The sequence below is a fragment of the Carex rostrata genome, chromosome 3 (genome assembly GCF_964058835.1).
Source record: "Carex rostrata chromosome 3, lpCarRost1.2, whole genome shotgun sequence".
NCBI classification, from domain to species: Eukaryota; Viridiplantae; Streptophyta; class Magnoliopsida; order Poales; family Cyperaceae; genus Carex; species Carex rostrata.
The window spans coordinates 9,903,474-9,920,395 of record NC_135920.1 but is presented as its reverse complement, the minus strand read 5'-3'; the positions used below and the strand labels follow the sequence as shown (position 1 = coordinate 9,920,395).

At 33.2% G+C, this 16,922-nt stretch overlaps 1 protein-coding gene across 1 annotated transcript; it reads right to left on the bottom strand.

Moving 5' to 3' along the window:
* Window positions 1-11,679: 11,679 nt before the first annotated feature.
* Window positions 11,680-16,549, bottom strand: LOC144551375 (homeobox protein BEL1 homolog). The gene is made up of 6 exons (XM_078299319.1): window positions 16,129-16,549; window positions 15,735-15,898; window positions 14,953-15,625; window positions 13,837-14,219; window positions 12,723-12,783; window positions 11,680-12,541 (listed from the first exon to the last, which is right to left on the bottom strand). Exons 3-6 carry the CDS (start codon window positions 15,574-15,576, stop codon window positions 11,939-11,941), a joined length of 1,671 nt encoding a protein of 556 aa, XP_078155445.1. The 5' UTR covers window positions 15,577-15,625; window positions 15,735-15,898; window positions 16,129-16,549; the 3' UTR covers window positions 11,680-11,938.
* Window positions 16,550-16,922: the final 373 nt, after the last annotated feature.

The following is a 16,922-nucleotide window of genomic DNA, read 5'->3' as shown; positions in this document are numbered from 1 at the left end:
TAGTTGTTGGGTTCAAAGCCCATTGCTTGGTCTGGGCCCAATCAAGAAGTACAATTTTTTAAGAATCCTGTTACAGTTTGTAGGGAGCAAATTTTTGTACAGAAGCAGCCACAACGAATTCAGAACGGACATTATAATACTTGATAGTACGATATTTTTTATTTTGGCGATGTTTTGATGATTTTACCTTTAGTTATTAAAATCGTCAATTATTTCTCGGTTCACGCACAAATGCACTCTTTAGTGTGCAAATATTCAACGAGTTTTCAGTTATTGTTTACAAGTCAATTAATGCGATTTTCTTGGCGTATCTTTTTATGGTTTTGACTTTATGTATTTTGCTTAAGTATCAATTCAATCTTTCACTTCTTTCTGTCTGAAATTTATGCGATTTTCTTGCTACATATTTTTTCACAATTTTCTGTGAAGCAGACGCTACAAACCCTGATGTAACATATAAGAATAAATAGTCTAACGGGTCGACGCCTCGCTCGTTTTATTGCGATCAATTCAATATGAGGCCACAGAACAAGTGAACAAATTAATAAGATTGGTATTAATTGTATTGATCTTAAAAATGTCAAACTTTGGAACATTACTATATGCACCGATTCTAACTTAGATTTTTTTTTTTATTATTAGGTAGATTATGAACATAACGTCGGGACCACCTGATACAGTGAGTACACCGAACCCAAGGCTCGGTATATTATTTCATTTCACACTGATTCCAAGGCTCAGTATATTATTTCATTTCCTCTCTATCAAATACAAATAACATGCTTAAAAAGGCATATTTTTTTTTATTTCATTTCCTCCACAAATTTAAGATCAATATAATATATGTCGTTCTAAACTCCTTTAAATTTTAAAATTGATACAATTCGTACCGATCTTACTATCAATAAAATTATAACTATACTCTTTCTGTTTTTCTCTCTTCTTTTCTATTAATCACTGCCTATAAAAAATTTCCGCACCGAAGAGTATCCTCTTCAAGTCTTCAGTATGCCGTTTTGACAGATGGGCAGTAATATTTGGGCACAGGCTCGTGCCTGCCACGTGGTCCCCACCATAGTTCTCTGATTCTCTCCAATCAGAGTGAGACGCCAAGCATGACGATTTCCTACTTCATTTATTTTTCCGCTGTAGGATTTTCCAATGTTTTGTTTGGGTGGCAAATTAATAAGGCTCATAATTACCTATTGTGTTGTTTGCTACACTAAAAACCATGTGGCTGTGTCCGCAGAGAGAAGAATGTTGATTTTTGATATTCAGTTAATTTGCTCATCACCCTAGATATTTATTAATTGTGAGAAATGCCAACCATTTACTATTTCAATTATTCGTATAATTTTGACCCTTGTGATAAATCTGATGAAATTTTTTATCACATGCATATGTTCTTGCATGATTGATTTGGTACTTTCAAACAAACAAAAGATAAATTCTATATGTAAGAATGTAACCTGTGCAGCAAATGGAGCAGGAAATCATGATATATAGAATACATAAGCTGGTCTGGAATTAGTTAAAAGGCATAGCACACCAAGATGTTACTATTATTTACTTATTGTACTTTTATTGTAATTTTATTGTAATTTTATTTAAAAAAAAAACTTATTCCAGTCTCTGTAAAATTGACACCACTGGTGTCTCTTTTAATGAAATATGAAGGCATGACCTTCACCTTTCTCATAAAAAAAAAATGTAAGAATGTATGTTTTTAATTAGAAGATCACTATCAAAAAAAGGTAGGGTATTATACTGACATTTTAATACTATCATCGCTGCATGCAATGTTTATTTCAACAGTGATGCATTTTGTAAGAAATATTGAGAGACGATATGTATGAACACTTAATTGACTCATATAGTGTGTTTTAGCTCTTATATTATTGCGTACATGAAAAAAAAAATGATGTAAGTTTTAATCAAATAATTTGAAATTTTCTTTCTTTCTTTTTTAAGAAAGGCCCGTAGATAATTTTGAAAATATCTAACATTAATTAATTATTCAAATGCAGGTAAACACTTATTTATTTTGCGGTCCGGCGGCATCATGTAAATCACCGAATAAATTCATATTTTTTGTGACCCTACAATAATTCCTTACAACAACAACAGCTCAACTATCTGTCAAACACGCAGATATTATGAGTTACTTAATCCTATAGCTTTTCATACTAAATATTAGATCAAGTTTATAATATTTATAATATTTTACTTTAAAATATATAGAAAATTATGTATAATTATATAAATTTTAAAAATAAATAGAGTCAATTGATCATATTCACTCCCCGTAAATCGGTCCAGAACAACAACAATAATGACTTTATCATTATTATCACTAAGCAACAATACGATGAAAAATTAACAATTCAGATATTATAAGAAAATAAAATTTCAATGCGTGATTTGAACTAATTTGAAGTCTCTTATTGCGATAAGACAATTCTTAGGTTTGATGGCACATCTAGCTGCCATCAAAACTTATGTTTCATTTTGGATAATATATATTTGTTTTTAACTTTGAGTGAGGCTATGGTACTACACATTGTATGGATTGGTCCGTACTACGGAACAATAACTTTGTTTTAAAATCAAAATATTTGATTTAAAATGTTCAATATGATTTTCATATTACTTGATCTATAAATTTTAGACCATTCAAAGTAGTGATTTTCTACGTATCTAAAAATGAAGAGGGCTATGTCTCCATTGCTTTCATGTTTCAATTATATACATCTTTCTCTTCGATTTAAAAGTCCAAACAAATAATCCAAACCACTCAACATACATGATAATCAAAATAAAATGTGTTTGGAGACCAAATTTTATATATTTTTAATAAACTTTTTTAATATGTTTTTAAGATAGGTACGTACAAAATTATTGTTTTATCAGTTAATTTTGGACCATCTAAAAGTAATGATTTTGTACCTATCTTAAAAACATATTAAAAAAGTTTCAAACAATATAAATGTCTCCAAACACATTTTATTGTGGATATCATGTTGAGTGGTTCGAATTGTCTCTTCGGACTTAAAATTGGAGATGATCGAAGATTCGAAGGTATGATTGGAGTGGGGGCATTTAAGCCCTCTAAATACATTAAAAATTCTAAAAACTATATTATATGTTGATATTAATCTGTAATATATGTGCAAAAAAATTGACATAATATTTTTGTTTCTTGGTTATTGATGTATATATACGTAGGATTATAATTTTTATTTATTCTGCCAATAATTCGGTTTATAATAGTTATGGTTCACCTAATTAAGAAGTGATTCATTTTGAAATGTATGGATAATAATTTATTGGAAAACACACTTGGTGTTGTTTGACCGGTGGAAGTTATTTTTCACTTAATTAATTATTGTCCAGCATCATGCACCGTTGAAACATCTGTACCTGTCAACGGAAGATATTTTTCACTTAATTATTGTCCAGCATCGTGCACCGTTTGAAATATTTGTAGCTGTGATCAGAGGTGGATCCAGATTTTTTATTAGGAATAGATATAAAATATTGACAATTTTTTTTTTCTCTTGACGAATCGAAACGGAGTAATGGATAAGGACACAACAAATTATATGGCACGACCGGATACGTATGTCATGGCACGGTTCTGTCATGACACATGTTCCGGTTATGTGCCGCGACCATCTTTTGAAAATTTAGTATGAGCACGTCATGGAAAATTTTTGGTCACAGTATGACACGTGATCACGTGAGTCACATGTAATTAAGATTGTTATCTTGATCTGAATCTTAAATAAAATAACCTAATTATGAAAAAAAATAGTTAAACGTGACTAAACATTACAAACATGACCGATAATGTATGAACACTTCACGTGTGGTCACGTCGTGTCATGGTCATAGCGTCATTAACGTATTGTGATCATTCACGTGCCCTGACTATCCTTTCAAATTTGATCATGACATAGCACAACATGTGATCTAAGTTACTGCATAACTAGCCACAGTACGATACATATTTATATCCTTAATAGTGGACCCTTTTTTTCTCATAACAAATCAGGGATTCTTCCAAGTGTTGTAGCGAATTGGACTACGTTTTTCTTTTCCTTTTTTACGCAAATTAGTCTGAACTGATTTTTTTTTTTCTGTACAATTTTCTATTGAACTGTGAATAAAATTCAAGATAAATATTATATCTATTCAGAAATAAATACTAAGTATAAAATATCACTAGATTTAAAATAATCGAATTTTAAAAATAGACAATGTCGATGTGATCCACGATGCACGTCATTTTCTTTAGTAATAAATACATCCTTTTTTTCTACAACAACTAAAGTAGGAGAGGAACCTATGGAGGTGATTTGTTACTTCGTGCCTTCGTGGCATCGTCGCTGTGACAATCCATCAACATAATTGATGCTCCTTTTTCAACAGACGAGACAAGTTTCCTTTGTAATTTCATGATTTGACCGGACCCTCGTACGTACGTTCTTTAATTTGCCATTCTGGTTTTACACGTGCAGCTAAACTTTGACAATTTTTTAGTTACATCGTTAATGATGTCATGTACAAGTGTAAAATGGGTGAATTTTTTTGTTTATAGAAAATACTAAAAAGAACGAGAGAAAAATAAAAAGAATATCTGTGATTCTTCGTGAGTGGAAAAGTCTGTATATATGGAGTTATGGACAAAACTGATTCAAACAATAATCAATGTTAATTAGAATGGTTCGAAGACACTTATTCAAACAGCAATTTGTATGGAAGACATTGATCCTGACCCACTTCTTTTTTTATTTTTTTATTTTCTCTACTAAAATATGAAACATTATTAAGAAAATAAATAACAATTTTTCTATTATACTATATTTTAAGTTTTTTTTATCTATTTTTTTAAAAAAAGTTTTATATTTTAGTAGAGAAATTAAAAAAACAAAAAGAAGAAGTAGGTTAGGATCGGTGTCTCCCATACCTAGCTATAGATGGCTTTTAGATCAATTTCGCACATATATATTTTTTTACTCATAAAGAGTCACAAATACTCTTTCTATTTTTTTTCTCTCTTTTTTTAATATTTTCTATAGACAAAAATATTTCTTAAAATGGATCGAGCCGTATTATTCCTGTCCACAGCAAATATGCTAAATTTGCTGGTTGATGTGGAGTATAGTATTAAGGATATTTTCCTATCATGGGCTTGATCACGGAATGCCAACAACAGAAACACAACTTACCATATCCCCAAGCACAAATTATATGACTAATAAGAAATTTAATAATAATCTCGACCATCTTACTAGATCTTTTTCAAATATTGATCTGTATTGGTGCAAGTTAGAGGACAACTAATTGGCTATATAATTTGTAGCTACAAGGTTTTACCCATAATAATAAATTTTAAACTAGAGAGTAGATAAGAGGCGAATTAGACTTTCTAGTTATAAAGATCAAATGTTAATGTGGATCAAATTTTCATACTGCGAATAATGATCAAATTTAAAGTATCTGTAGTATTTTATTCTAAATTATGTAAAAAATTGTGTACAAGTACAATTTTTTTTTGAGAAAAACTGAGAATCAATTAACCCTATATAATTCTCTCTTACTAACTAGCTGCGCCTCTTTAGATTTTGTCTATCCTAAAAGAATATATATCATGTATTCATGTTTATATATGGAACCATCATATATAGTGGAGTTTAAATATCAGAATCCTAAATTTTCTGTGCGAAATGTCCAATTTAAATTTAACGTTTCGGATAGTCGATTTTCTAATGTCCTAACGGTGACATATTTAATTATGATATCAAAAAATTGACTATGTACTTCTAAGACCAAATTAAATAACCACACAACCTAAGATATAGTACACTTTTGTTAATTAATATATAATCTAGCGGTAACCTATTTCTTGGTGGATGCATCTAACACACACACAAACACACACACACACACACACACACACACACACACACACACACACATATATAACCAGCTAAGAATTAGGTCAAAAAGGGCCGCCATTTAATGGTAGGTTGCTCTGTAAATTAAAACCCGATGAATGTTGCATTACTCCTGACTACTCTGTCATCTTTGTATTGTACAAAATAGGGCCAAAATATGAAGAAAATTCAGACACACATCAAAATTTTTATTTTTTCCTCTAAAATTCAAAATTATTATGGCACTTTTCGGGATTCATTCCAAAAAGAGAAACATTTATTGGAAAAAAGTTAAAATTTCGAAATTAGAAAATATTATTAAAAATGAAACTCAATAATTTTTTAACAAGCGAATAAATATCTTTTTATATAATAAAAAATAATACAGTATGTTGTGAGGAAATCTAGAGTTGTATCACTTTAATGCATGAGGAAGTAAGCCGTCTGATAACCATAAATTAGGAGAGCCAAAAACCTTCGTTTGGATGAGAATATGAATGACATGATATGGCTAAGTACGTAGCTTGTAAACTCAACCTTCTTTACATAACCATATTTATATTTATAACTTATTTCTGCCAAAAAAATAAAAGTTTTTTCTTGTTTGCTCTTTTTCTTCAATTAATTATAATAACTTTACTCAAAATATATTAATTCATCATTAATATTCAACAAAAAAAATCAATTTCATGATATTTAAGTATCACATCAAAGGGTGTTAGGTACTACATTTAATGCCATTTGTTGTTCCACTTAAATCAGGTTGTTGCTAAAATGTTGGGCTTGACAAGCCTTATTGGTCTCCTTAGCAGCATCTCTTTGTCTTCTCTTCGATGATTGATCTCCATTTGCTCATATATATATTGAAGTTGACATGATATAATCTATTAATTTTTTCCGCTATTTTTTCTCTAGAAACTTTTTATTTGTAATATTATAGTCAAAATATCGCGAAGGCTAGCTTGCAAATATAACAAATTTTGTGCACGTCAGGATTTTTTTTGAAAAATTAAAATCAAGCTTGTTGCTATCTTGACTAGTTGACTTGCTTACATATGATGGAGAACAGGAGAAGCAACGATCATGCGCGTTTTAAAAGTATGTTATCAGATCACGTGCGAACGAAAATGATTGGAAAAATGTGAAAATGAGAGCTCAGAAAATATTTAGAAAAAGGTAGCTAGTCCTAACTTAATTAGACTTGTACACCGTTCGTAACGGAATTAGGTGGATAGTTCCACAATTTGTTCTCAAAAGAAAAAGACATAAAAAAGTAAACAATGATTACCGAGCACAATGCCAAATTAGAATATATACAAACCACACGATTATTGCATTAATATCATATTTAATTGGTGCCAGGTCCATATGCAGTGCTCGTACGATTATTGAATTAATATCATATATATGAATGTACTGTATATATGCTGCAAAATATTGTTTGTGCACGCCCACACAAGCAAAAAATGCAAGGCATGCTCTTGCTCTTGATCATGTACGTAAAATTTACTCCAATATGGATATGAAATAATTAGTTTACATTTATAGGATGAAATGAAGTTTTGATCATATCTTATCATAAACGCAATAACCTTAAATATAAAATAGAAGCAGGATAACACCGTATTTTTTTTTTAAAATATCGAAGTAACATCGATTTTCATTTAATTTATGTACCCACTTGACAGCCAATGTCAAGTTTTTCAGAATTTTTTTTTCTTATTATTGAACTAAATAAGCCCCCATATACTTTTCATAAAAATAATTTGTAAAGCGCAGACCTCAAATAAAAAAACCGTGATTATTTGATACAACAAAATTAACTACGACACACACACACACACACATATATATAGAGTAAGGCTTGGGTGCTATGGATAGCATAGAGGGCTACGGTGCTACGGCTCAATATTCGAGTTTTCAAAATCCTAACGGTCGATCCGAACTGTTCATCTTGTTCTCCATATTAATATGTGTTTGGAGACCAAATTTTATATTTTTTGGAAATTTTTTACTATTTTTTTAGATAGATAGAAAATCAAATATCTGAATAGTGCAGAATTTTTTAGATCAAGTGATTTTCTACCTAGCTAAAAAAATAGTAAAAAATTTCCAAAAAATGTAAAATTTGGTCTCCAAACACATATTAATATGGAGAACAAGATGAACGGTTTGGATCGACCGTTAGGATTTTGAAAACTCAAATATTAAACCGTAGCACCGTAGCCTTCTATGCTATCCATAGCACCTAAGCCTTACTCTCTATATATATATATGAGTAGAACTAGGGTGCTCTTAAGCTCACCAAAGTTTTGGTGAGCTTAACTCTAAAACTTATCAAATCAATTTCAAATGACAAATCCGAACCGTTGAAACCCGCCTACCTTACGTGTGATGCATCTACATGTGAAATTTTTAAATATTCGAATTAATTTAGTATAAAGTCAAGCGGTCAAAATTAGAAGGTTAATAAATTAATTTTAGTGCATTCATTTTTTGAACGTTTTTGACCGCTTGACTTTATACTAAATTAATTCGAATGTTTAAAAATTTCACATGTAGATGCATCACACGTAAGGTAGGCGGGTTTCAACGGTTTGGATTCGTCATTTAAAATCAATTTGATGAATTTTAGAGTTAAGCTCACCAAAATTTTGGTGAGCTTAAGAGCACCCTAGTTTTACTCATATATGGGCTATGGTGCATTGCAATGCATGGAGGAGTTTGTGCATTGGACCATAAATCTAAAATTCAAAATCCAAATGACCGATCCAAACCGTTCATCTTGTTCTCCATATTAATATGTGCTTGGAGACCAAATTTTATATTTTTCTGAATTTTTTTACTATTTATTAAGTATTTTACAAAATTGTTGATCCAACGGTGGCTTAACAAAACAGTAAAATCAGCAGCCACCGTTGGATCAACAATTTTGTAAAATACTTAATAAATAGTAAAAAAATTCAGAAAAATGTAAAATTTGGTCTCCAAGCACATATTAATATGGAGAACAAGATGAACGGTTTGGATCGGTCATTTGGATTTTGAATTTTAGATTTATGGTCCAATGCACAAATCCCTCCATGCATTGCAATGCACCATAGCCCATCTATATATATATATATATATATATATATATAAGAATTAAAAGTCATGCTCCAATATACCGAAATGTCGCCAATCACATAAATTGAATCAAAATATTAAATTTAGTTAAAATGTTTTTAAGGAACTAATTGAGTCATTTTATACAAATAATATCTACATAATATTCTTAAGGATTTTATAACTTAAGACTTAATAGAATTAAAGAATACTGGCCTGGTTCTACCAAGCCCCATGTTTGTGTTTTTCTTTTTCCTCTCAATAATCTCACTTTAATCTATAAATAGATTTGTTGTATAAAAAAATCAGACTAAATATTTTATTTGTTTGGCTATATCTTTCTTTAATCGAATGACTAAATTAATTGTAATATTTTTTTATTATTAAAAGTTGATGCACTGAAGCACCACACTGGCTAGCTAGTACGTACCGCTTAATTTGATGCATATATAATTAACATAAAGTGAACCATGTCAATAGTTCACACTTCACACAGCAACATATGAAAGTAATTAAGATCACCAGCAACATATGAAAGTAATTAAGATCACCACCGTCGAGCAGGATACACATATTACGCACTGCTATATCCAATAAAAAATTGAAAATTGCTTATTTGCCACTCCAAAACCTTTAAATTTGAAAAAAATCATTCCGAAATTTGAAATTATAATAATGTCACTCTAAACTTTATTAATTTTTAATTTTATCATTTCAAATAATTAATGACAAAAATATCATCCTTTTTCTCCTCTTCTTCTTTATATTCTCCTTTTATGACCATAATCATGTTGAAAATGAGAAAAAAAAAGCTTTCAAATTTTGTTTTTTTTTATTATCTGTAATGTTTGACTCCTATTAACAAATCCCCCTTCACGGCTTCACATTTTCCACGCCTTGCACTATTCACCAATCAACGATCAATCTCCTCTCCAGTTACAAAATTCAAAGGAGAAATTTGAGTAGATCTCATGCATGCAATACAGATCCTACCACCTACGTAGGACAACTACAGAAATGTATGTTAGAGCCTTATTGAAGCTGTGGGGATAATTAACTACAGATCATGTATGCTAGAACGAGCTGCTTTCTGATTCGCCAAATATGAAATGGATTCAGATTTGATCGGAAATCTCCAGTGAAATCCAACAATTCATCGGGAGGTTCCCTGTTCCGGAACCGTTGGCCTGTGCATTCTTACTACATTTTACAGAATATTTACAATTTAGCACGAATAATTCTAATAATTTTTAAGCCTGTGTGGATTTTTTTTTTCTATTTATCTTTTTTATTTTAAATGAGACACGGACAAATTTAAAAGTCTGATTGACGAACATAATGCATTGTAAAAACAAATTTGAATATATTTGCAAATAATATGATATAATATGCAAATATAATATATTTATTGTTGTAAAATACAAAATTACAAATATTGTATTTACTTTTATGAAATAAAAAATTCTGATATATATTCTTCTGAAACTTCAAAAAATATGTTATTCCCTCCAAATTTTCGGCTTTATAAATTGAGACCTTCTTTTTTCCATTTTCGGCATAGCCATGGCCATGGGAGGAGAATATAAAGAAGAAGAGGAGGTAGGAGAAAAAAAGAGAAGAAGAAGAGGGTATATTAATCATTAGTTATTTGGAGTGGAAAAATTAAAAATTAATGAAGTTTAGAGTGGCAAATAGTTATGTACCAAATTCCGGGATGGCATTTTTCAAATTTGAAGGTTTTGGAGTGACAAATAACTAATTTTCTCGTAAAAAAAATCGACAAAACTCCAAACAGTGTATTTTTTTTTTGAAAAGTGTATGTTAAACCAAATCAATTGTATGTTAAACCAAATCGATTGTATGTTTTTTTTTTTCAACTGCCTTTCAAAAAAGGAAAATAGAAATATAGTCTTAGAACCAGAAATTAAGGACTTAATTACGTTAATTAGGGTTTACAGCGTAGGGCTCTGGATAATTTCCTACAAATTATATAACACACACATGCATGCACACCATTCAATTCCAATCAGATATTATTAGTCCCTACAAGATATATAGTATCTAGCCTCATCAATCCAGTGTGCATTCAGTTGGTACGCACCATATATAATACAGAATGCAAGATCCAATTAGATAGGACTAGTAATATAGCCACTTAATTTGTTTGATCAGGCATGGCTTGTCCTAGAGCAAACATTGACATCACACCTCCCTTCCTGTGGTACACATACAGTTCTATTTCTCTAGTTCTACCTAGCAAAACTAACAATCGACATTTACATTGTCGGGCCAAAATACTGAATTCAACCTCCTCTACAATCTAGATACAGGACAGAGATTGCACTTCAAAGACTACCCCACCCATAATTCGTTAGCATGTCTTTCTCGTACCAACTTTCCACTTGGCAGGTCAAATCCTCTGCAATAACACATAATTCTATGTTCTGGAATTCATCTGTAGCATGCTTAAAAACATGATGCTGTGCCAACCAGGATTCAGAAATATGTACGTACTGTGACATCTCATCCTCCCTCTGTGTATACGTAGAACTTAACTAATTACTTAAAATTTCATTTATTAATAAAAAGTGCCAATAAAGAGTTCCATAGATCACCGTATATTATATGATGTTCATTTTCTCCAAATCAATTGTTTTCGTCAGATCATAATGTCCCTGACAAGGGTTTGAACTCACAAATTTGGGGGAGTACAAAGTAATTAACAAGCAAGTGTGACATAATTAAGTTAATTCTAAATAATAAATATTAACTGCTTCAACTAGTCTTACGTATAATTAAATTTAAAACTTGCAATTTTGTACGTAAATTGCAAAACTTGCAATTCTAAATAAAAATCCAACTTGAGCACCACAATTTCACTCCCTTTCTTCCAGCTAACCAGTTAAATCATGCAACAAATGGGTTCCAACCATGCTCCTATAATTAAGGCTCTGACCTTCTCCATCTACAATGGAGAACTGACTTGGTGGGACCTCCTCTATCGGCTCACTGGCTACACCTGAATAAAGCAGAGAGTTTTGAGAGGCCAAAGAAAATGACAGATTCATTGCTCCCCTGTTGTGCTGTTGCAAACCAAGGGTGAGCGAGACACTGCTGCCATAACCTTGGTTATTTGTGTCGTTATTGCTATTGTAATTGTTGAAATCCATATTTAGCATGCCATAATTATGGCCGTGTCCATTATGATTGATGCCATTTGATCGGTGATGGCTAGAGTTGAAGATGGACGACAGCGACCCCTGGTCATTGTGAAGTTCAGTTGGCGTCGGTTTTTGTTCTACCGCATGGTGTTCGGTTGAACCAGGGCCCATATCTAGGCTAGGGTTTGGGTTAGAGTTGCAGTTCGTGTTGTCTCTAATCCCAGTGGCAGGAGCAGATGCTTGGTTATTGTCTTGATCTTTCATCTCTTCCATGTACATCTCTTCTATCATTGGTTTCCATAATCTAACCCTGGCGTTTATGAACCAGTTGGAGACCTGAGATATAATTAGTCCAGCAAATGATTAATCATTTTGAAACCTTGTAACTAAAGTTGAGAGAACATATTGAGGTACATAGATATGTGATTAGTTAACAACTTTTGTGGGGGCATTGCGTATAACAACGGACGAGAAATGAAGTGGTACAATTAATAATTTAGCAAGCTGGTATATCTACCTGGCTCCTTGATAGGCCCGTCTGGCGAGCTAATATATGCTTATCAACATCACTAGGATACCTGCAGTCAATGTAGGTCTTATAAATTTGAATGACTATCTAAACAAACTGTGGCACATTTGTTTAATTGCTATATATTTGTTTTCCTTTGAGGACACAAGGTTTGTCCTTCGGGCGACCAAAGTGTGGTACAGATCATGAGTAAGAAAAAGTACTTGGTGAGTAACTACAAATTGAGTTTGTACAACATAAGGCAGATGTTGCCCTATCAACTAAGAAAATTAGTAAAAGTTAGTTATAATTTATTCTCTTGTATAAAAGCTACTTTTCAACTGTGCCAGATGCTAGAAAAACAAAGATGTATTAGCAATTATTAAAAAATTGCAATAAGAAATTAACTGTAATTAGAAAACAAAGATGTATATATATATTAGCAATGATACAAAAATAATTTGCTTTGAATAATTTCAAACTTTTCTTAGGTAGTATGTACATATTCTGATTAAGAAAATCAATTAAGGCATAAAAATTAAAATTGTAGCTTCATATTACAAGCAGTTAATTTTATATTCCTAACAAAGCAACAGTTATTAATAATAATATGCATTAGTCCTATATATAACCACCAGTATTATTACCTCTTTTATAGACCCTAAGCTTTAACATATATTACCACATGACAGAAATGCCTGGCCTAATTAGAGTTTGATAATATCCATTAATGCATGCATGCTTCATGAGTACTAGAGAAATTTAATATATTTGGTAGCAATTCTTGATATTGCAAGGTTAAGTAAAGGATAGCTAGGCCAAAATCCTGTGATTTTTCAGTGCTTATCTTTTTTAGATTTTTTTATCACGGAGAAACCTGATGTATTGTGTATGCAAAGGAAGAATGATGAAGTAATGCATTACAAGGAAAGCAGGAAGTTAGTAAAGCAATATATGTAGGATATTTTTAGCCCAGCGAAAGTAAATGTCTCATGAGTTTCCTTGCCAAATGTTCATTACCTAAGAGGTGCATTGTGCATGTGCAGTAGTGATGACGCCTTAAAAAAGTGAAATGAAAGTATGCAACGAAAAAAGAAAACAAAATATGAAGAGAGATTATTACGGATGGAGAAAATGCTCAAAGAGCCATGCACGAAGAATTGACACAGATCGCTCCGGCAATCCCCGTTGTGGCCTCCAAGGGTGGCTCTCCATAATACCTGCCTGCTGTAGTGCCTTCTGTTGCCTCAAGCACTGATCGAGAAGCTTTAGCCTTGGTGTCTCACCTCTTTTATTACCAGACACCACCGTATCCTTCTCCCCGAGTGCCTTCTTCACAGCATTTATCTGCCTCACAACTCCATCCCTAAGGCAACGAAAATGCCGGGACATAGTCTTGGATGCCAAGGCCGTATACACTGCGGCCGACCTTTCTCCTGCCACTGCCTCAAAGGAGGCCACGACAACTTTCATTTGTTCGCAATATCTTCGGTATCTTCTATCCACCTGCAATGAAAAGAACATACATAGTTGCACCACGTGAAAGGAATAAGAATGAGAATATAATTATATATGGTTGCGGTTATGTTTAATTCTTATGCATATGCTTGGAGAACCTAGCTTCTGGGCCTTGCTAAGTCAATTAACAAATGCTAATTAAATGCAATGCATGCATGGTAGGGATTAGGCATACTATTTGGTGAGGTGGTGTTCGTTTTGTTCGCTTGTATTGTTCAACTTTTTCAAAAAGAACCTTTTGTACTTGGAAGCATTTGAGTGGCCTATACTTGCAAGCAATGAAGTCACAAGTTTCCTCAGAAAGAAAAAGTAGAGACACGTAAAGAGGACTTGTAGTAAAAATAGAAAAGGATCTGGGGGGCTCCATTAATTGACGGGATGGAGAGAAAAGTACAGGTATAGGCTTTAGATACCTATGTATGGCCAAGGAATAGAGGTTTCTCAAAATCGATCGAATTTCCCAAAATAGCTACCGGCTCTGAACCCCTTGCAGGATTTCATTTTCAGCAGCTACTGAGTGATGAATTGAATTGCATTCAATAAAACAAATCAATTACGTGCTGCTTTGTGCTATCTCAAGGAAAAATAAGTCTTTAATTTTTAGAGTAATCAAAGGCAGATGCATGCCTCTATTTAATTTACTGCTAATCATTGCAAAACAAAACGAATTATTAAGTAAATATATATTAACTGATATGAAGATTTTACTAGCTTAGCTCACCTCTTCTAGCATGGCAAAGAGCCTAGCCTTTATTTTTTGAAGCTCTATTATGTCAAGTGATTGGAAGTGGTTTTGCTGGTTGCTCCATGAAGAGGAGGAAGAAGAACCTCCTTCTTCCCAATGTTTCGACTTGTCACGCCTTTTGTTTAAGGTACCACCTTCTCCTGCGAGACTGCATATCTCGTTTAATAGCTGCTGCACAGCCATCAAGTATCTGGAGCTCCTGAGATGGTGAGGATGCTGGTACAGACTTGTTGCCAGTGAAGTGTAAAAAAGACCACCTTGTTGCGCATCTCTTGAGTTCTGAAAGAGAGACAAGGACAAACCCTGGTTTGGTTGATTGTAGAGACCTCTCATGGAGGTATCAGGAGCAACCATCAAACTGTCATGGTGTGAACCGCCGCCTCCTGACGAGCTTCCGGGTGCCATCTTTTGAAAATACGACCTCCATGCATCGGGTATCGGGTTTGGCTGAGACTTGGGAGGGATGCTGAGCATTTCAATACCGGTTTGAATGTTGTAGAGGTCTTGGTTCGTTGTATCAAAGCTCTGCAGCAATGCTGTGTTGGCAGAGAGCATTTGGTCGGGGTATCCTTGATTGTGTTGGTACGAGTTGTGAGCCATCTTATCTTATCTTCTCCAAAAGAATAAAAAAGGAAGGTAAGAAGGTAACCTAGTCGTGTCAGGAAAAAGCGTGAACTTTTAATACGATGTTACGACTAAACAATAAAAAAAATCTCATTGAAACAAAAGAGAAACGAGTGCAACAAGATGAGAGTTACCAAGAGAAGTAAATTAGCTAGTCGTATCTCTATGAACAGTGCACCTTCATTTATTAATTAAAGAGGAGAGATCGAATTCAAACGAAACAGTAAGAGAGGTGACTAGGTGAGAGAAGTTGAGAAGTAGCAGTCGGAGAAAGCTCTCTTGATTTGGAATCTTTCTCCTGCGATAAAAGCTACAGTTAGGAGAAACAGACCAAAGAGACAACAGAAACTAAAAGCAAAAGAGCTACAGAGAGAGAAAGAAGAGAGAGAAACTGAGATTGTTACATGAACACAACCTCAGAAAGCTACAATAATCAAAATCGGTTGTTAGCTTGTCTCCCTCTCTCTTTCTCTCTATCTCCCTCTTGAACGTCGGATGAGATAAAATTCTCAAATGAAATTAACCCACCTTGAGTTCAAGTTATGAGTTATCTCTCTCCAGCTATGTGTCGCTCACTCTCTCCTCTTTTTACAGTGACCTTTTATCGTGTCACTAAACCCTAAACTATATGATTATATCCTCCTCTCTCTCTCTCTCTCTCTCTCTGTGCTTGTTTTTAATGAATGGAGCAGGGACAGCTTTAATTATTGCATCGTTTCCTCGTCTGGCAGAGAAGCACTGGGTCTGATTTGAGTTTGGCTCGAATCACAACAGTGCCAAGTGCCAACCAGACCTTTTTCAGATGAGCTGCTGTTTCTACTGAGCCTCCTATCAGACTTCGCCACTTGTCGATGATGAGCAAATTCTCTCTCCTCTCTTTCTCTCTGATCAGCTAAACTCTCTCCAAGTCCACTGCACCCGAGAGAGAGAAGAAATAAGTGTAGAGCAGTGGAATAGATGCGCCTGAAATTATTCCCAAAATAGGCGCTGCGCCGACCCAAGAGGAAGCGTGGTCCCCCTTTCCAACTAATTCCCATTAAGTAGAATTTTTAAACCGGGACCAGGCAACTGAGGGACCGCTTCTCTCTCTCTACCCCTCTATGATTTATTTTTTTTTGAGGGTAAAATGGCAACGTGCCCCTCTATGATTTATTGATTCCACATTTTTTAACATATATGAAAAGGATATTAAAATTTCTAAAACCTCCTCAATGGCATTCACATTATTTTTTACCAGGGCAAGTATAGTATAGCTGCTAGATCCTAAGGGATAAGGTGCGGGTTTGTGGGCCCCACGGAGAACCTTTTTCCAACCAGTTTAA